At 41.0% G+C, this 21,393-nt stretch overlaps 2 protein-coding genes and 1 non-coding gene across 3 annotated transcripts in view; 2 read left to right on the top strand and 1 right to left on the bottom strand.

Annotated features, from left to right (window-relative positions):
* The window catches only part of Morc4 (MORC family CW-type zinc finger 4), a 52,900-nt gene extending 48,904 nt beyond the window's left edge, over positions 1 to 3,996 (top strand). Inside the window, exons 15-16 of the mRNA XM_077793953.1 lie at positions 2,304 to 3,000; positions 3,311 to 3,996. Coding sequence (XP_077650079.1) covers positions 2,304 to 3,000; positions 3,311 to 3,613 — 1,000 coding nt within the window. The 3' untranslated portion in view covers positions 3,614 to 3,996. The remainder of the gene's footprint in view (positions 1 to 2,303; positions 3,001 to 3,310) is intronic.
* A 1,381-nt stretch (positions 3,997 to 5,377) lies between these two features.
* On the top strand, positions 5,378 to 5,445 carry Trnaa-agc (transfer RNA alanine (anticodon AGC)). The gene has a single exon. It is a non-coding gene; the product is annotated as a tRNA-Ala (tRNA).
* Positions 5,446 to 17,355: 11,910 nt separating this feature from the next.
* Positions 17,356 to 18,048, bottom strand: Cldn2 (claudin 2). Its single transcript, XM_026402669.2, has one exon. The coding sequence runs from the start codon at positions 18,046 to 18,048 to the stop codon at positions 17,356 to 17,358; it is 693 nt and encodes a 230-aa protein (XP_026258454.1).
* Between the last annotated feature and the right edge of the window lie 3,345 nt (positions 18,049 to 21,393).

A 21,393-nucleotide genomic window follows, 5' to 3' on the forward strand; every position in this document is an offset into this window, starting at 1 on the left:
AATTTGTGAATTTTTTAAACCAAAACTATACTAAAGATTATCTTTGTTATTTTTTTTTATTATTATTGATTGTTCCAAACATTACAGAGCTCTTGATAAATCATCTTTCATACATTTGACTATTGGGTTTTGAACTCCCATTTCTACCCCAAATACAGATAGCAGAATCACATCTGTTACATACTCACATTTTTACATAATGGCATATTAGTGACTGTCTTGATCTGCTACCTTTCCTAACCGCTACTATCCCCCCTCGCCTCCCCTCCCACTTTCCCTCTCTGCCTCTTCTGCTGTTGTTCAATTCTCTCCCCTTTTCCCCCCCTCCCCCTTGCCCATCATAACCTCTTATACTTTTGTGTATCATTGAAGGTCTCCTATCATTTGCATATCCTTTCCCTTCTCTCTCCCTTTCTCTCCCCCCATTTGTCTTTGTTTACAGTTAGTCTTTTTCCTCATGTTCTTCCTTCCTGTTTTGTTCTTAGTTGCACTCTTTATATCAAAGGAGACATTTGGCATTTGTTTTTCAGGGCTTGGCTAGCTTCACTTAGCATAATCTGATCTAATGCCATCCATTTCCCTCCAAATTCTATGATTTTGTCATTTCTTAGTGCTGCATAATACTCCATTGTATATAGATGCCACATTTTTTTTATCCATTCATCTACTGAAGGGCATCTAGGTTGGTTCCACAGTCTAGCTGTTGTGAATTGTGCCGCTATAATCATTGATGTGGCCGTATCCCTATAGTGCGCTCTTTTAAGGTCCTCAGGGAATAGTCCGAGAAGGGCTATAGCTGGGTCAAATGGTGGTTCCATTCCCAGCTTTCCCAGGAATCTCCATACTGCTTTCCAAATTGGCCTCACCATTCTTTTGCTCTTCCTTTAAGGCCAACACAGGCCTATTGAGATGGCAAGCCAGTTTTTATCTGAAGAACATACAGGGCATCAAAAGAAGCTAAGGTTTAGGATGTCTTACAGATGTTCTAAGAAATTACAGATATGTGGGCAACCTTGAAGTACTATGATGTGGCAAATAATATGTCTGATTCTTTCTCATTAGAAGTTTGAAAGTTGAAGGCCAGGTGCAGTGGCACACTCCTGTAATCCCAGTGGCTTGGGAGGCTGAGACAGGAGGATCGCAAGTTTAAAGCCAGCCTCAGCAACAATGAGGTGCTAAGCAACTCAGTGAGACCCTGTCTCTAAATAAAATACAAAATAGGGCTGGGGATGACTCAGTGGTTGAGTGCCCCTGAGTTCAATTCCTGGTACCAAAAAATTAAAAGTTGATTTTACCTTGAATTTTTTGTTTATTGAAAAGAGGATAATTATAAGGACGAAAGTGGGGTTCCCATCCTGCTGAATGATATAAAATTGCCTGTGGATTTCTCTAGCACCAGTTGTTTTGCTTCAACCAATAGTGCTTATGGCAGCCAAAAATGAAAGGCGATTTGAGGCTGTCATCCTGGGCTTCTCTGAAAAACTAAGGGAGTGCCTGTTTGTGCCTGACCAAGGGGAGTTTTTTTGTCACAATGGGGAAATGACTAGAACTGGATAATTCACTTTCTTTGTTTCTGACTAGTGCCTTGTGTTTTAATTAACTTTTACAAGTGAATAATGGGCAATAGCCACAATTCCCTTGGCTAGCAAAACAATCATATAGTGTTCTATTGCAATATAAAAAATGTGCATAAGTCTTTGATACTGGAAGGTTTTGTAGCACTTTAAAATTAACAAGTTTGTTTTATTCTCTGCATATACCAGTAGATTTTTATGACCTTTTAAGTCCATTCTTCTGTTAGGGTATTTTGTGTGCATATTTTTTGTTTGTCTTCCTTTACTTGCATTTAGGGAACTTCTAAGTCAGGCTGGTTTCAAATCAATTTTTAGAATTTTTACCAAGTTAATCCTAGTCCTGTTTTATTCAGATGCTAACCTTTTAAACCTTTCAACTTCACCTCTCCCTTAAAACCAGTTACTAACTCAGCTGGTTGCATGAATGAAGGGATTGAGGCTTATAGGTAAAGTTGCTATACTGGTCTGTTTTTTTTTTTTTTTGGTTGTTGTTACTCTAATGACATATATGAGGCTGGGTGATTTTATAAAGAAAAGGGGAATATAACTGCTAACCCATAGTTTAATGATTTAACCATAGTTTACCAGATATATTTCTCTTATGAAAGAATCGGTGAGTGACATCTAAAGGCAGTTTTAATATGGAAAATTTGAGGAGGGGCTCCATAGCATAAGAATATACTTAACATATATTGTGACCACTTACAATTAAATTTTCTCTTCTTGCAGTAAGTACAAATGGATTCTAGGTGAGGAACCTGTGGAAAAACGAAGAAGGCTCCAGAATGAGATGCCAACATCGCCTCTGGATTATTCCATGCCTGGATCTTATAGGAGGGTAGAGGCAGCTGTTGCCTACGCAGAAGGGGAGAACAGCCATGATAAATCAAGTTCTGAGAGAAGTACACCACCATGCCTTTTCCCAGAATACCCAGAAGCAAACAAGAATACAGGACAGAATAGGGAAGCATCAGTTCTATATCCAGGGGCCCAAGACCAACGCCAAGGGTCCCTGCTTCCTGAAGAATTAGAAGATCAGATGCCAAGATTGGTAGCAGAAGAATCCAATAGAGGAGAATCCAATAGAGGTAGCACAAACATAAACAAAGAAGAAGTGAACAAGGGACCTTTTGTAGCTGTTGTTGGTGTTGCAAAAGGTGTTAGAGATTCAGGGGCCCCCATTCAGCTAATCCCTTTTAACAGAGAGGAGCTTGCTGAGAGAAGAAAAACTGTTGAATCCTGGAACCCAGTGCCTTATTCTTCTGTGGCCTCTGCTGCAGCCATTGGGGAGAAAGGAAGAGGCTATGAGGAGAGTGGAGGTCGTAACACACCAAAGATGAAGAACCAGAGAGAACTGGAAGAATTGAAAAGAACCACAGAAAAATTGGAACGTGTTTTGGCTGAAAGAAATTTGTTCCAGCAAAAGGTTTGGGCAACATCTTACCACTACAAATTAGAGCTCATTGTAATCAAGGGTATGGGGTGTTGGTGCTCTGATGATTTCACGTTCTGAGGCCTTTAAACAAAATATGTCAATGAACCATTCTGTGGTATGATTCAGATTGAGTGAGCCCTAATGGGCTTCTCTTCCATATTTTAGGGTTGAAAAGAAATTTCTATAATTAGAGGAATATGTATAATGGAATCACAGGGTAAAGATAGTAAGAACAATTTTGGGCACTCTATTAAGGTTTCAGTAGTATGTGGGCTCATTGAATTTTTTTCTTGGACTTCAGGTGGAGGAGCTGGAACAGGAGAGGAATCACTGGCATTCTGAATTCAAGAAAGTTCAACATGAATTGGTGACCTATAGTACCCAGGAGACAGAAGGGTTATACTGGAGCAAGAAACACATGGGTTATCGCCAAGCTGAATTCCAGATTCTGAAAGCTGAACTAGAAAGAACCAAAGAGGAAAAGCAAGAATTACAAGAGAAATTGAAGGAGACAGAGACACACCTGGAAGTGCTACGGAAGGCTCAGGTCTCCTACCGGACCCCAGAGGGAGATGACCTAGAAAGGTTAATTACTAGGGTTTAGTTATGAGCTTGTGAGTGCTAATGGGAAGCATCTCTTAGGACCCCCAGTTAATGGTCATAGACAAGGGAGGAAGCCTTAATTCATAGGCCACCAAGGATTGGATAATTACTTCTTAGAAAGCCTCAGCTCCAATTTCCATGTGTTTGGTGGCATTGTGCTTTCTTCTTTCTTTTTAGCTAATGGAAACATAATTGTTGAGAATGTAGGCCCATTTTGAAGGGACTTCATTTTATTATGTTGGCTAATGACTTCATGTCATCTCTTCTCCTGCCCCCTCACTCTATCATACAGGGCTTTGGCAAAGCTTACGCGACTGCGTATCCACGTCAGCTATCTTCTTACTTCTGTCCTCCCTCACTTGGAGCTTCGTGAGATCGGGTATGACTCAGAACAAGTGGATGGGATCCTGTACACAGTGCTGGAGGCAAATCACATACTGGATTGAGCACCAGACTATATATATATTCTTTTCTTTTCAGCCTGTGTACTATATATACTCTTTCCTGTACTTCTCTATTCTTCTCTTGCCTTCCTTCTCTTCTCTTTTTCCCTTCCTCCCAAACACACACACAAAAAACTTCTTTCTCTCTCTCTCTGTCTCCTTTATGCCATATGTAGAGAATCTTTGAGTAAATCCTGGATCTTAATCAGTCTGCTGCTTACTCAGTTATGGTGTAGACAGAGAAACCAATTAAATAGACTTTCAAGGTTCCAGGAACAGAAAAGCAAGAGTCACCAAGCTAGGTGATCAGAAAGCTTTTTTACTTGGCCTATTTTATATCCTTTCTGAAATGGTTCATACTTGTTTTGGTCAGTCAGTAAATACTAGGTCCGACATACCTGGTGTTTCTTGATGAATTATGAAGTACTCATGTTTTCAGCCTACTAAGGTTCTAACAAGACACCAAGTTACCTAATTATCCACAGAATTATATGGTTTATACAAGTTAGTGGTAAAAACATAACATAGAAATAGGGGAAGGGAGCTTAAGAAAAGCATCACACCAGAAATGGGACCTAAACTAAGGTTTAAAGAATGAGCATGGCCATACTGTTAACATGTGTTGTTCTTTAGGTGGTAGGATTATGGTTGATAATTTTTTCTTCTTCCTATCTTCCTGCCTTTTTCAAATTTTCTATAATAAACTTGATATTCTTACATTTGAAAAAATGAATTATTTTTTAAAGAACAATTAGACTTGGATTTGGGTATCAAATGAGAGACTGTGAAACTATATGTAATATTCCATTTATTACTTAGGTTAAATTTAGCATTACCTCTGGAAGAACAGCACGCATGAACAAAGACACAGAAAATTCAGAATGGGAAAATTGTTTTAGGTAGGAGTGGTAGGTTAATGTAAAGGGAACTGAGATTAAATCATGACCCATCTACCTACCCACTTTCCCATCCACTATGGTATTTGCTTTTTAATTAGGAATATTAAAAAACAAATCTTCAACATTCATCAATTTTAAATGTATATCACCAACTTGAAGATTTTCAGTTATAGGGAGAAGTATTTTACAGTAGGGAGATCTATCTGATGTCTCTCAGAATATACCTATATATCCTTCAGGGTATCCTGAGTGAGGGATAGACCTCATAGTATTAGAAATAGTAAAGCTTATACTCATGTAAATTGAAATGTTTTATTCATCCATTGCTTTATTATATTTATATAGTGCATACTCTCCAAAGAGTTCCAGGTGCTCATCAAAAGACATTGAACAAAGAACATATAAAAACATCAAGGAGTAGGGTTGTGGCTCAGTGGTAGAGTGCTTGCCTAGCATGCATGAGGCCCTGGGTTTGATCCCCAGCATCAAAAAATATATATCAACAGTGAAAAATAGGAAGTATAGAAATATAAAAGCAAGGTAGGCTCAAGCAGTGGCAAAAAGGATTAGCTAGACAAAATGCTTTGGATACTCATTCTGTTTCTCTTCTGCAGAGTTATTTCAGAAGACTTTTACAAACATATTTTACCTCATTTGAAAGGAAGCCAATTATAGATAGTCCTGTGAGATTGCAGGAGAAAGGAGGAGGCCAGAACCAGGCTTCACCATTAGAACAAGTACTTAAAGATATCCCTGGTTGAGCTGGGGATGTGGCTCAAGCAGTAGCGCGCTTGCCTGGCATGCGTGAGGCCCGGGTTCAATCCTCAGCACCACATACAAACAACGATGTTGTGTCTGCCGAGAACTAAAAAATAAATATTAAAAATTCTCTCTCTCTCTCTCTCTCTCTCTCTCTCTCTCTCTCTCTCTCTCTCTCTCTCCTCTCTCACTCTCTCACTCTCTCACTCTCTCTTTAAAAAAAAAAAAAAAAAGATATCCCTGGCCACTGCCACATCACCTCACCTCAGCTTGCCACATGATTAGTTTTTATGTTGGATATTTGGATCATGATAGTCAAGGTCTCATTTTATCTAAGTGTAAATATTACTGAGGGATAGGGAGCATATTAAGCCATTTTTTCAGTGATATTTGCTTGTCATTTGGGGGCTGAGAGGGCATAAGACTTTGTACAGTTATGAATAATATGAAAGGGAATCTGGTAGAAGGAAAAGTTCAGATTGTTGAAGGTTCAGACTTTGTGTTCATTGGACAAGTGAGGGGCAGAGTAGGAAGGAGGACCGGCAATTGAACTTTAAAAGGAAAATGATGGAAAATTTAACTCATCTTTACTAGTACTTGCTTTCAGTTTACTCCCTGGCCCATTCCCTGAAAGCCCATGGTCTTGACTCCACCACGTTGTTTTTTTTTTTTTTTTTTTCCTGGCAACAGTTATCTGTGTGAGTCCATTCACTTCAACAATATGAAGTGTTACCTGTTTACTATGAAACCATACCAATATGAGTTCTAAATACCACCGTGGAGAAATTGGAACTTGTTTTACAACCTTACTCTAGAGTCTGTTATCTAGTATGGAAGCAAAGACATTGAAAAGGTTAGGTTAACATGATCATAATCTTTCTTTCAAATATCTCTCACATTTGCCTTTGAACTTTCCATTTCCATGTTAACATTTAGGCCTTTATTATCTCATGCCTTGATAATTTAAATAGATTCTTAACTGGCCTACCTTGCTTCCTGTTCTCACTTAGTCCACCCTATTCAATATATTAAATGGCTTTTAACAATTTTATCATGTCATGCCTCTGTTCAGAGATTTGCTAGTGCTGACAGTTGCCCACTGAATGCAATACCAATTCCTTAGCATGGTGCTCAAAACCATTTGTGACCTGGCTTCAACCACTCTCTCTAGACTTATTTTCCAACATTCCGAACACACAATATATTCCATCCAAACTGAACTCTTTCAGTTTCTAAACATGCCTTAAGATTCTCTCATTTTCTACCTTTGCTATTCCATTCCCTTTTACCTAGAGTGTTCTTCCTCATCATCTTTATTTTGGCTCAAATGCCATTTTTTTCTAAAAATTGCTTTGATTAACCAAGTTAGACATGACATTTCCCTTTGAATATTTAAGTTTTATGTCACTTATTAGGCTCTTACCACAAATTTCCTTGTCTAGTCTTCATATTAGATAGCTCCAGATTCAAATATTATACTGCCTATTTGACATTTACACTTACATATCTCATAGATACTTCAAATAAAACATGTTAAAAATGAACAGTGATATACCCCAGGACTGTTCTTTCCTCCACAGTTTTCCTTGTCTTAGAAAATGGCACCTCCTCCCACCCAGTTGCTTAAACTGGAAAACTGGAAGTCATCTTTAGTTTTCTTCTTCTCTCATCCTCTACATCCAGTCTGTCAAGTCTGTCAGTTCTATTCCAAAGTATATATTGACTATTCATTTTATCATAGCTAACTTAGTCCATCTCCAATGGATTATAACAGCTCATAACAGGAGTTCTTATGTCCACTCTTATTCCCACAATTGTATTTTCACTAGAGATGTGATTTTAAAAAAATGCAAATTAAATCTTATGACTTCTCTGTTTAAAGCCATTAAACAACTTCTCATTGCACTTAGAATAAAATCCAAACCCCTTACAACATCCTTTAAGACCACTGTCTACTTCTTTTACTTTGTTTCATGAATCCTTTTATCCTACACCACTTTTACCCTGGCTCACTGTGGTCTTTCCACTGAGGCATGTCAAGCTCTTTCATACCTCAGAGCTTGTACCTTTACTGTTCCATCTCCTGAGACATGTTTTACCCCTACTGTTCCTTCTAGAATACTTGTATCTCCATTCATGGCAAGGCTATCTATTCCTTATCCTTCGGGTCTTGATATGTCACTTCCTCAGACAGGCCTTTCTTTTTCTCTATTATTCTCTCATTTTTTCCTGTTTTTTTCCCCAAACTCATATCATTGCTCGCAATTTATAATTATATATCTGGTCACATACCTTGATTCAACAAATATTTATTGAGTACCTACTGTGTGCTGCAAGATATGCAGTGGTGAACACAACACACATGATCCCTGTATGACTCCCTCAATGATAAGTTGCATGATGGGCAGGGCTATGCCTGTTTTTGTCAACCACTGTATTCTACTTCTTAGTACCTGGGATATAGTAATCAATAAATGATTGCTAACAAATGAGTTTTTTATTGGAACTGTGTTTTGTTCATATCTCTCTGTCCCCCAAGGATGTAAAACAGTGTCCCATTCATAGACAGGGTTGGATAAATACAGCATGAGTGAGGTAGATAACAATCCTGGGCAATAAACTCTGAAAGACTGAGACAATGCATTGCTCAGGTTATTGGGAGCGGGCAGTGATCAGAGTGGCCTAGTGTTTCTCTTTAGCTAATCTATGACGTGAATAATTATAAAGGCTGCCAAAGGAGGAAAGGAATATGGGTGTTCTTTACTACAAACATTCTGAATATTATCTAAAAGACGTTCTTTATTGGGCAATTTTTAAATGCTAAGGACTATAGAATAAACCCTGGAGAAGGCTATAGAGACCAGATCTTGAGACTGAGAACCAAAAGGAGAAAAAAAAAATCTGAGGCTTCAGTATTTTCAAGAGTTGTCTTAGTTTATTTCAAGTGAAGAAAGAAGAGCTATACAAAAGCAAAGAACAGACAGAAGAGGTCTCAAGGAAACAAGTTCCAGGGACATGTTAAGAGGTCAGTATATATTGGTTGGATGAAAGGGACCTAGACCAGAGACTTTGTGGCACAAGGAGGCAGCAAGATTTGCTGCCCGTGGTCAGTAATTGTAAATTATCTGGGCTAACAATTTAGAGGCTGAGGCATAATTGGCAGGTTCTTAGTCCCAAGGGCAATCTCAAGACAAAATGTCTTCCAGGATTCCATATTATGAATTAAAACCCCTTTCTGTAATACTCTATTAGGAGTGAAGCATGGAGGTCTGCTCAGGAATGCTGGATATGAGCTCAGGCTAAGCCAAAAGTGATTGCCTCAAAAAACGACTTATGTTTCATGACAAAGGACATCCCTAAATTATGATTTATATTAGGCTGACAGGATATTTGAGAACCATACATTCTGAATCACTAAAAGTGGGAGCACATGCTTGGATAATAAACAAAGTAATTGAAAGAAGAACTGAGATAGTCTTAGGCATAGGAAAACTTCAGTCATTAAGTAAGACATAAATATTATTCATTTTCTTTTTCAGTGCCAGAGATTGAACAGGCCTTGTAAATGCTAAATACATGTGGTACCACTGAGCTATGCCTCCAGACCCATTTTTTTTTTGCACTGGTGATTGAACCCAAGGGTGCATTGCCACCAAGCTACATCCCTAGCACCTTTTATTTTTTATTTTGAGAAAGGATCTCACTAAGTTGCTCAGGGCCTCACTAAGTTGCTGAGACTGGCCTTGAATTTGCAATCCTCCTGTATCAGCCTCCTGAGTCACTGGGGTTACAGGCATGCACCACTGTGCCTGACCCCAAACCCATTTTCTAATGGAAAATAAAATCTGCAGATGAAATTTGTTTTGTTCCTTGCCTCCATCCATAAACCCAAAGTTTTTATGTGAATCACTAGAAATTCCCAAACTACTTTTAGATAAAATAGGACATATTTTGGATGCTTTCTACATGCCAAATGCCTTCCATACATCTGCCCATTGTGTTCTTGGGGGCAGACAAGATAACTTTAGGCAGGAACTGAGGAAAGTGTTCTCTAAAGGTTTGGTCTTCAAGATGGGCCCAGAAAATCCAGAAGAATTGGGAAGGTAGTGGCGTTGGATGAGGGTTTCCCAGTTATCCCCATAAGGGATAAGAAAAGTATAAACAAAGTCACGAGATGACAGATAAACACAGGGAGCACTCATAAGTAGTTGAGAAAGAGTGAATTATCCAATTTAGAGGATAAGTCACAGAATGAACCAAGGACTTGGCAATGCTGGCAAGAGGTAGGGTATGCTAAATCTGCCTAACAATGGATGTTTTGGAGGCTAAAAATTAAGAAAGTGACTGTTGGAATCTCTCCAGTTGTCCTTAAGTTTAGAAAATTAACCCCACTCTGCAGTTCCTTTGAACTGAAGTTTTCTCTAGCTCTGGGGTATGGTGAATCATGATTCTGTTCTACCCCAGATTCTTAATAGATTTTGATGAGGGTAAAAGAGCCATCACAGGCTGTTTTCCCTCCAACTTCTCAAGTCTGCTTTTCCCCCTGGCTTCTGTTGATAGAATCTTAACAGTAGAAGCCTATCCAAGGTCTTTAGGGTATTCAGACTTCAGAGAAGAATCTTGAGACATTTTGGCCTGGGAAAGACTTTCCATACTAAATGTAGATTCAGAACTATGGTAAAAAATATACTTTACCATCTGCCCCCACATCCAAGATAAACACAATTTGATATGATTGGCACTATCCCCTTTAGGTTCCCAGTATGCTTAGATAAAAACAGTTAACCATTTCCCATTACCATATCAAGAGGCAGGTATTATTCCTATTTTACAGATGAGGAAACTGAAGTGTAGAGAATTGAAGTAGCTTTCCCATAGTGTTAAGATAAAATCCAGGTTTGTCTGATTCCAGAGTCCAAGCTCTTTGCCAGTTACACCATACAATGAGTCTCGTATTCTTTTTGATAGGAAAATGCTAAAGCCAGCCTACACTGATAGGAATTTCCAAGGAAGAGCATTCCATAATCCCACACAATGTTTAACTGCCCTCATGATCAGGAAATTGTTCACTTATGTAACGAATATCCCTCCAAACAACGTGGAAATTCATTTCCTCTTGACTGGGTTTTTCACTCTGGGCCGTTGCTTGGCAGCTTTCCTGATATCAAAACAGTCATCAAGATCCTATTCTTACACTCCAGGAGGTCTTGGACTTGTTGGCCTCTGCCCGTGGGTGTTCTCACTGGCTCCTTTGAACCCCCCTCCCCAGACAGTGCTGAGTTGGGCAAGTCTCTTGGGGAGTGAGAAAGTGACACTTGAGAACATATTGGTTTATTATTACACACAGAGGAGTAAAATTAACCATGAGATGCCTCTGGAATTCCAAATAGGAGGATGTCACCATCTTCTCATCCTGTCTGCCTTTTTCTTGATTTTTACTTCCCCATCTTTGAAACTGTTGAATTATTTAGTTGAAGGATGCATATGTAACTTAGAAAAATCCCCTCCTTCTCCAAATTCCAGTGTGTGTTGTAGCTGAATTGCTGTTCTAGTTTTTAAACTCACTAGACTCATCTTTTCTGATTTCTTTTAAGGCTAAAATGATAAACTAATATAAATTCAGGTATGTGGCTGAATGTTTTTCTTTTCCCAGTAAATACACTTGAGTTTTAAACTGAGTCCTTTAGTGCTTTTAAACCAAGGAAGTCTTCACAGTATCATCCCATGTGGGGGATACAGATCAATTCTCTTGCATCCCACTGGGTAATTCCAGAATAAACAGGCTTAGAGGAAGCTGCAATGAGCATCTTCTCTTTGTTCTTTTTGTGTTACTAGCCTTTCTCCCAAACAACCACCAAAAAGTCTGGAAAAAGTCTGAAAGTGCTATTGGACAACGGGAGCTACCACTGAAATGCTGGATTGCCTACCATAATACCAGTACTCATCTGACATCTAATTTCACATCACATCATACTCCTTATTATCTTTTTTAAAGCATGTGAGTATTCTCAGTGTTATCTCCACACTGAAAGTTTTCAAAGCCCTCCTAGGACATGACTTGTGAAATGGGTGTCTTTCTGGAGGAATGAGACTTAAGGAATGACAGGAAATCAGTAGCTTTCTCCTAAAAGGGACCTTATGATGTGCCCTTACATGTTGGCCTCCAGTTTTGTCAAGCCCTAAGACACTGTTGCTTGTCTTCTGGAACAATGAAGTCTATAGAATAGAATTATAGGTGAGAGTTAGCTAGGAATTCCTAAGTACAATTCCCAGGAAAGTGGTGGGTTGTGGGTAGGAAGTGGGTGGTCAGATTACAGTCTCTATATCACTGTACCTGATAACAGCTTGTTAATCTTTTATCACTGATCATATCACATACAGTGAGCCTCAACATAGGGAAGAAGAGAGTGATAACTGCTGGATTTCCTGTTTGTGGTTCCTTTCGATGTTGAGATAACAGAATGTCTCATCAAAGCCAGTAGCCGCTTAGGCAGGGAGATCAGGCTGGGCCAAGGCCAGGCTTCAGCCACCTGAGGAGGAGCACATGTACTTCCCAGCCTGGGGCCTCTGTGTCCTGGAGTGGGCAGCTACAGGCATGAAAGACTCCCCTGTGCATAGGCCCAGGGCTGAGTGGGAGGGAACATTTGACCCTGTTAGACCTTGTTAGCCTGCCTTTAGCACTGGGCCCCTACTCTCTCCTCTCCTCCTTCTCCTAGACCCATGTTTCTCCTCTGGTTCAGAGCCAAAAGGCCCCAAGCTACTTGGTTGGGCACTGCTTCTGCTGCCCCACCAATTTTCACAGAACTTCTCAAGGAAAGGATATGAGGAAGGTGAAGCTGAGCCTCAGAATCACTCCCTTTCTTAAAGTCCTTTAGGGGTCTTATAACTCCCAAAGGGCAATTAACAGCTTATTTGTGTGATATATCCCTGTTAGCTCCTTAGCACTCCCTATTCACCCTATTTGTCAATTTCCCATAGTTCTTCAGCTGCAGGAAGCAGTTTCTTCTAATCAGCCTTCCCCCCAAAGCTCAATTAATGCCAGGCACTCATTTCATATGGATTGGAATTTAAGGAAACATACGTAAATATTTTTCTTAGCCCCTGATACCTCTATTTTGAATCACTTTGTTCCTATCTCTCCTAAGAGCATCTATATCCAGCCTTGTAGGACTGGGGATGTAACTCAGTGGTACAACACTTGCCTAGCAAGCTTGAGGCCCTGGGTTCAATCTCCAACACCACAAAATACACACATACACATACACACACACACACACACACACACACACCCCAACAAAAATCAGATTGGTATGTTAATTCTGCCTTTAGTAGTAAGATGTGCATGACTTTTCTCCCCTAGATCAGCTGTCAAATCATCTAAGGCAGACTTTTTTTTTTTTACCATATTATGTATTGGTACACTATAATTATACATAATTGTGAGATTTTTGTTATATGTTTGTACATATACACAAGGCAGAATTTACATCATTTCTCACCCTCACAGCTCTTAGCACATTGCCTAACACAAAGGAAGAGTTCAGTTTGTGTAGGCTGGCTGACTGTCTGGCTAAAGGGCTGACTGAGTGGCTATTTGGCTGGCCGAAGGTCTCTCAAAAAGTTGGAGCTTGCCTTTCCGCTAGGAATCCAGTTTCAGTCTCCCCAGCTCCATTAATGATCACGTAGCCATGGGTCACTAGGGCCCCAAGGGAGAGAAAAAATGAGTCACACTATTATCAGAGGAATGGATGTCAGAAACATCTGTCCTTGTGCAAGGGTTGAGCCATGAGGTAGGGGAATAAACACAATGACCTTCACTATCCCTCTAGGTCTATGGTTTATCTAAATTACTTTATAATGGAAGGTAATGGTGTTAGCTGATAGCTGGTCAACTTGGGCCCAGACTTGGGAAGATTTCTAGGAAACTATTTAGAGCAAGGCTTTTCTTATTCAACCAGCCAAGGGGATCAGTGGCTCTGTCAGGTCTGCCCTGGTTTTTCTAGTTGATGATGAAATCCTATTTTCTTCTATTGAAATTTCCCAGATTAAGAAAGGTCACAGGAACCCCCAGTCCAACCCCACACTAAGACAAAGGGAAGCTCTATGTCCTTTTTCCCTCACAAACCCTTCTATTCCAGAAGAGGACAGGTACAGGGAATCTGCAAGAATTTGAAGAGCAAAAGGCTCTCAAACACCTTCTGAGACTGGAATCTCAGATCCTAATGCCATGGAAGGAGATTCCAAGCTTATATACAGATGGGGCACTAACACCATTCTGTAGCTTGAGGGATTTTATTCACTCTCTAGGCCTCCATTTTGTCTCCTGTGAGAGATCTACTTTGCTGAGATATTTGAAGGATGCAGTGAAGTTGGTAGTTCTGAAGGTGCTTTGGTTGCCAGTGAAGGGTCATTAGAGCCCCTTACCAGACTGCTTCCCACACAGCTCAGCAGAGTCAATAAGGCAACCCCTTCTTTCAACCTCTTATGAACCCTAATCATGTACTTTGGGATTCCTGGTGCCAGACCAAAAACATGACTTCTTAAGCTTTTCTCCAAAGATCTCTCCCTCTCCCCATATTCCCACCTGCTGCCATTCCCTCTAAATAGGCTTGAATGTTGTGGTTCTGGCCTTTGCAACAAAAAGGCCCACTTAAGAAGTGCAAGGGTAGTACCATAATAGGCTCCTATGAGCTGAGGACCCCTAGGTTCAGGGTCTAGTTAAGCTAAATCTCAAGAGCCCCATTATTATCAATGTTGTCCTAGTTAACAACACCCTTATGAATTAGGCTTGGTTAATTCATAAAGAGGCTGAATGGCCTCCTAGATTCCCATACTTCCCATATTTAGGGTAATTGGAACTGAGATGCTGTGTCTTATTGAAACATAAATCTGTCATTTCCTTGGTGGGACAATTAGTTGAGCCCAGCTTGGCCAGTTGGCCAGCATGGCAGGAGGGGAATTTCCATACCTGATGAAGTCCTGCTTTTCAAGATCACCCTCATGGGAGACTAAGAGAGCATTCATACCCCCATTGTTACCTTGCTAGCTTTAAGTTATTTTCTTCAGGCTCCTTGGAGACAGTTGTTAGGTTCTTTCTTTTGGCTCTTAATACTGTTGGATCAGCAGGGTCTTATTTTGGGAATTAGGAGACTGGGGCACTAACACTAGCTGTGTGGACCTGGGAAAATTTTTATACCTGTGTCGGCCTTATTTTTCCCCTCTGCCAAATGGAGATTGTGAGATCTATTTCATCCTCTTCATAATGGTGGTTAAAAGAATGAAAGGAAGGGGCTGGGGTTATTGCTCAATGGTAGAGTGCGTGCCTCACATATGTGACACACTGGGTTCGATTCTCAGCACTGCATATAAATAAATGAATAAGATAAAAGTCCATCAAAAACTAAATAAATATTTTAAAAAAGAATGAAAGGAATAAGCACACAGCCATTTAGTAGATAACTTAAATGAAATAACTGTTCCAAAAAGGCAGCAGCTCTGGCCAAGATGGTTAGTTTCCTTGGTGAGGGGCATTGTCATGTTTTCTAATTATTTCCAGTAAAAATATGGAATTTTCTATCTAACCTCAGGGACAAAGTCCAGCTTCCACCCTCCCCACCCCTTGCCCCAATTTCTTCTAGTCACATGTACCCAGTTTGGATCCCTTTTAATCAATAAAACAGTTACTCAATCAAAAAGTGTTTATTGATCACCTATTGTGTGCCCAGCACTGTTACACATAGTCTGGGGTGTACAAAGAGGTCTAAGATATAGCTACAAGTGTTTACAATGTGCTTTTGAGATCAGATACACACACACATAAACACACAAACACACACACACACACAAAACTAACAACCAGAAATTGTGAATGATGAGCATCAAGAAGCAATTTGTACATTGGGGGTTGAAGGAAGGAGGGGAAAGAGAGGGATGGAGTGGTCAGAGAAGGCTCAATGAAAGAGGTGGTGCTGAGCAAGTTCTCCAAGCATGGGGAGGACTTGGCTATCAGAAGAGGACTTCCAGGTCAGTGAACAACTTGAACATAGTAAGAAGGTGGAAACATGAAAGCATGTTACAGACCATTAATGGGCTCCTTTTGCTGGCACTGAGATTTGGGGAGGTGTACTGGATTTCTTCCAAAGGTGGTCATAGCAAACTGGTGAGGAAAAATGTCTCCAGTTTATGACCCCCCACCAACTCCAACTCCAGGAGAATTGGAACATTCTCAGAAGCTTGGATGTGGAACTGTCTGCCTGGGAACCATTTTCTACACTTGTGCCTCAACTGCAATCCCAGTTCTCATTCAGATCATGGTCACAACACCTTGGGCATGTATGTTCCACACTGCAGCATTTGAGTTTCTTTGGGATTATCTTCTGATGGATGGTGAGGAGGATAGGAAGGGTGACAAAGGACCCACCTGGTGTTGGGTTCTTTCAGAGGCTCTATAGTGCTCTGTGAGCAGACCCCATGCAGGGGGCTGGTCTCAGCCCTTTGGGCTGATTTTCCGTTAGGTCTGAAGACTTTCTGGGAGGCTGCCTCTTTTTGGCATAGTAGAAATACCCAGTGGAGTTACCACACATGTCCAACCAATTTCTTAGATACCAAAATTCTTATTCTTTTTTGGCCAGGGTCAAGAAGTAGTGTCTTGCTCAGTCTCCCACAGCTTTCCTGTTGTCATCTCCCGGCCAAGGACCAGTTCTTGAAAAACTGGTTTATTGTTCCTCAGGAAACCATTGTCTATGGCCCTTAGCCTTGTGGTTTAGACAGGAAGCCAGGTCAGGTGCCCCACAGGGAGGCAGAGTCTTTGGTGAAAGTTGAAACTGCAGTTTCTGAAGCAGTTCCTCAGTGGAGTCAGAGTTAGCAGCTGCCTTGAACTTTCCACCATATCTTTTTTCCTTGTCCTTCCCTCTAGCTATGGGCTTGATCCTTAACACACATATGTGAAGGAATTCTGGGAAGTGCCCTGGGAAAATGGTTCTGGCTTTTGGTTCCAGGCTGCTTTCCTTTCCTCCCATCCTGCACCCAGTTGCTTTCCATTCCCTGGACACCATAGGATGGCCTTCTTTCAGTTCATGCACAAACCAGCCTGGACACTCTGGAGTCATAATAAGAGTGGGTTGGAGGCTCCAGGGCTCATTGCTGACCAATCAGTTTCTTTGGAAGGTGGTTTGAGAAGGAGGTTAGAGCGATGCCCATATAAGCCACCATTCCTTCTTCCCTCTATCCCCCAGCAATGAGCTAAAAGCCAGCCAGAGAGACATCTTTGATCACAGAGAGGGTCAGTCAGTGGGATGTGATTAGTAGGTTTGGGGATGGATTTCCACATAAACCAAAATGTAGGAAGGAGCCTCTGGGGCCTGGTCAAAGGTAGGGAGTGGGATTTGGAGTTTGAGGTTGAGGACTTGGGGTGGGGGAAAAGGTGAAGGATATAGGCTGGCTTGGCAAGTATACTTGGCAATTCAACCTGCATGCTGCCATACCAGCTCCCATGTCTGCCTTTTGCTCCATCCAATAGCCAAAGTCAGTCTATCCTCAGCAGCACCTTCTCACATGATCCAGTGGCAATGTCCCTCTCCTGTGCCCCTGAGGGCACTGTCCCCTGGTTTCACAGACCCAGCCACCCCCTGGCCCCAGGTTCTTCAGACATACCCTGTCAGGCTGTAGGAGTTGAACTCACTCTTGGCTTTGGGCGGTTGATTAGGCCTTGGAGAGCTCCTTGTGGCAAGAGGCTGGGCCTGGTAGCCATCATAGTAGTTGGCATGATTTCCCTGGGATGAGCAGGAAAAGCAGAGGATGATTCCAGCTATCAGGGAGAACAGGGAGGAAATAATGCCCAAGTAAAGAGCCTCTCCAATCTCAAATTTCATGCTGTCAGGCACCAGTGGTGAGTAGAAGTCCCGCAGGATCCCATGAAGATTCCAGGCAACAGGGATGAAGCCCAGGAGGCCTCCAAGAATGAAGAAGACTCCACCCACTACTGCCACTCTGTCTTTAGCTCGGGATTCCTGGCAGAAGACTGTGCATCTCATGCCCACCACAGAGATAATGCAGGCCAGTGAAGAGATTGCACTAGATGTCACCATCATGGCCTGGGCAGCCTGGATGTCAGCGGGCAGGCCTAGAAGAGTGCTGTAGATGTCACACTGGGTAATGCCTGTGCTGTGTGTGGCACACTCCATCCAGAGACCCTTGGAGAAGCCGACTGCTGTCACAATGCTGGCACCAACATAAGAACTTGTTCGCCAGCTAGGAAGCAGCATGGCAATCAATGTGCCCAGCAGCCCCAGAAGGCCTAGGACGTAGCCCACAAGTTGGACGCTAAGAGAGGGCATGGCAGACCTCTCAGCAGAAATGTCTTCAGGGCCTATTCCTTCGTCTTCTGGCTGCAGAACTCGATCCTTGAATCCTGGCCTCTAATCCTTCATTTCAAGGTGTCTCTCTCAGGCTGACTTCTCTCCTCCTTACAAGTGTCTGTGGGCGGCCACAAGCAGGCTCAAGAAGGCATCTAGAAAACCTAAAAAAAATCCATAAACCAGATTAAATATTGACCAGAAGCTTATGAGAAACCAGAAAATGCTGAATGCCTTTTGACCTTTGTTATCTTTAGAAATAACACATGAGAAAGGAAAAAAAAAAAAACTTTGAAACTGGAGCCAAAATGTCATCACCTCCTGCGTAGGCACATGCCTTAGGTTGGCAGTTGGACAAAGGCAGGGGCCAGACAGGTGGCTTTTTCCGAGAAGGTAGTGATGGCAGTGGCGGTTATGGTGGTTGCATTAACTCCACTGCTAGTCTCCAAGGACTGCTGTTTAATGCATTGCCAAGCAACAGTGCCAAAGGGCCCCACAATTGCAGACTGAGGCCAAATTCCAGGGGACTGGATCAGGACGAAGAGGTCCTAGAAATGTAGCCTTGGACTCCAGCTTGTTAGAGGTTGCTTGAATCTCTAAAGACTTAGAGAGTAGTGGCCTGAATCATCCTTCCCACAGCAAAAATCTACTCCAGGGCAGATTGGGACAGGAAACAGAGCTTTTGCCTATACTCTGAGAGTTCAGGTCTTCCCAGCTTTTCCCAAAGTCCTCTCTGTGAGGCTGGCCTTAAGCTCCTGCAAGTATAACACACCAGATATATCCCATCTGTTCTCCTATTAGATGCCCCCATCATCAGTCTCTCAGATGATGTGGGAGGACCCTAAGAGAAAGATTGTTCCAGATCCTAGGTGGATCCCTAAAGTTCCCTGAACTATCTGTTAGGGGCTATAGGATAGAGGAAAGGGAAGCTGCTTTGAAATAGAGGGCTTTATAAGAGGCAGGCATCTGAACCAATCCTTTGGACCCTCAGAGCTGCACAGGATTTTGCAGTGTTCAGGGAGTCTCCACTCTTTCCAAGGTTCAGGACACTAAGGATGAAGGGTACATCCTTTTCTATCCTCTACAAGACCCTTCAGCGCACTAATTCTTCAACTCACTACAATCTGGCTGTTCCATTTTAGCCTTCTTCAAATTTTCTCCTTCCCTACTCATTTCTTAAGTGTATTTCTGCGAAGTTCATTCTTTTCTCAGTCAACATTCTACCACTGAGCAAACACATCTACCCCTATGACAATCTATTACCTATCCATTGGGACTCCCAAATCTGATTTTCTAATACAGACACTCTTGACCTGCAAAACTAGCAGAGGAATCCTCTATTCAAAATTTCCACAGGAGAATTTCATAGGCACCTCAAATCTGGCATGTCCAAAAGAAAACGCATTACTTCCCCTGTTGCATGTTTCTTCAAACAGTTATCTGGATCTCCTGTGGTCACTGAATAATACCTCTGTCCATCTCCTTATACCAGAACAAAATCCTAGAAGTGATCCTTGATACCTTTCTTATTCTTATCCTCTGCATCTAATAGTTACTATGTCCACCAATTCTATCTCTTGAATATCTCTTAAATCCATGACTCCCCCCACCACCTTTATTTTCATTTTCACTGCTACTTCCTAGTATAGGGTTTCATCATTCTATCTCACCTAGAAGCAACAGCTTCCTAACTGGTCTTACTTACAATCTTGCCTCTTCCAATTCATTCCCCACATTGTTGCCAAGGTGATCTTTCAACACATTAATATGGTCAAGTCACTACTCCATATAAGACATTCCAATGGCTCCCTACTGGTTAAAAGATGAAGTCCAAAGTCATTTGTATTCCATGACCTCCCAAACTTCACCTCTTGCCATTACCTTGTTAAACTAAATTTTTCTTAGCTCCTCAATCATGTCAAATGATCTTTAGCTTAAAAGTTTTAGTACAGGCTGTTGTATGTAGAATGTCATGCATTTTCCTTCTCTGTTTAGTACTTTCTCATCCTTCAGGAATTAGCTCAGATGTCTCTTATTCTATGCTTGGTCAAGTACTCCTCTATATTCTTATATTATCCTGTATTTCTTTACTTCAACTATCACCATCCTCATAGCAATAATAATAATACTTTAGTGTTTCTCATGTAATTATTAATAAACATTTTACATGTGTTAGCTCATTTAATCATCACAATCTTTTTGTGGTAGGTACCAATAATACCTACTGAGGAAACCAAAATAAGGATAGTACTTTGCACACTATATTGTAATTTCATATTTAAACTCTTATTCTCTTTGCTAGTCTGCAAGCAACTTGACAGCAGAGACTACATTTGATGTATCTCTATCTCAAATATCTTACACAGTGCTTAACTTAATGCAGATGTTCAAAAATATCTTCTTTTTTAATTTGTTTTAGTTGTTGATAGACCTTTATTTTATTTATTTAGTTATATGTGGTGCTGAGAATCAAATCCACCGCCTCATGCATGTTAGGCAAATGCTCTACCACTAAGCTACAAGCCCAGGCCCAAAAATATCTTCTTAATGAAAGAATAAGAGTGGTAAAGAGGTTTGAGGAGGTCCGTATGACTATAAAAGACAGATTTTCAAAATGAGTCAATGACATTGAACTATAATGGTTACAAAGTGCTCCCCAATGTTGGGAAAAAAGATTTAGATGAAGGATATCAAAGGAAGAAAGAAGTAAATACAATAGGGGGAGATGGGGAAACGGGCAAAAAACAGTTCCATATACACATGCACACACACTTATATACATATGCATGAATGTATGTATATGTGCAGACTCATTTGTTGAATATCTTATCTTTTAAATTAAATTATAAACAATTTGAGGGTGAAAAAAAAAAACTTCTCTTGTGCCTCTGCAGCATTGGCCACATAGTTGATAGTCAATACAATTCATCAGTGTCCGATATGATGTTGCCAGTGTTGATACAAAGCAGTGCAGAACAGGAACCAATAATTTGATGAACTTTGTCACTTTCGGTTGTGACACTGAGCAATTTCTTTCCTGGCACTTATTTTCTTGAAGACATTAGTGGTTTTTGTTTTGTTTTGTTTTGTTGTACTAGGGATTGAACCCAGGACCTTGTACTTGCTGGACAAGTACTCTACCACTGAACTGTATCCCCAGCGCTCTGGCATGGTTATTGTTAACTTGCATTGAGTTGCGTTTATCCCAATCATGATGAGCATAACAGTGAGGCTTTCAGTGCTGCTTGGTGATCCTAATTTTCCCTGGTATGCATTCTACTTCAAATATTTACCACTCTTTTTAAAGCTCCCTACTCTGCCTTCTCC

The sequence above is a fragment of the Urocitellus parryii genome, chromosome X (genome assembly GCF_045843805.1).
Source record: "Urocitellus parryii isolate mUroPar1 chromosome X, mUroPar1.hap1, whole genome shotgun sequence".
NCBI lineage: Eukaryota > Metazoa > Chordata > Mammalia > Rodentia > Sciuridae > Urocitellus > Urocitellus parryii.

Bases quoted from the DNA above. Each gene is read 5' to 3' on its own strand.
- Cldn2 (XM_026402669.2), bottom strand. From the start codon at position 18,048: ATGCCCTCTCTTAGCGTCCAACTTGTGGGCTACGTCCTAGGCCTTCTG.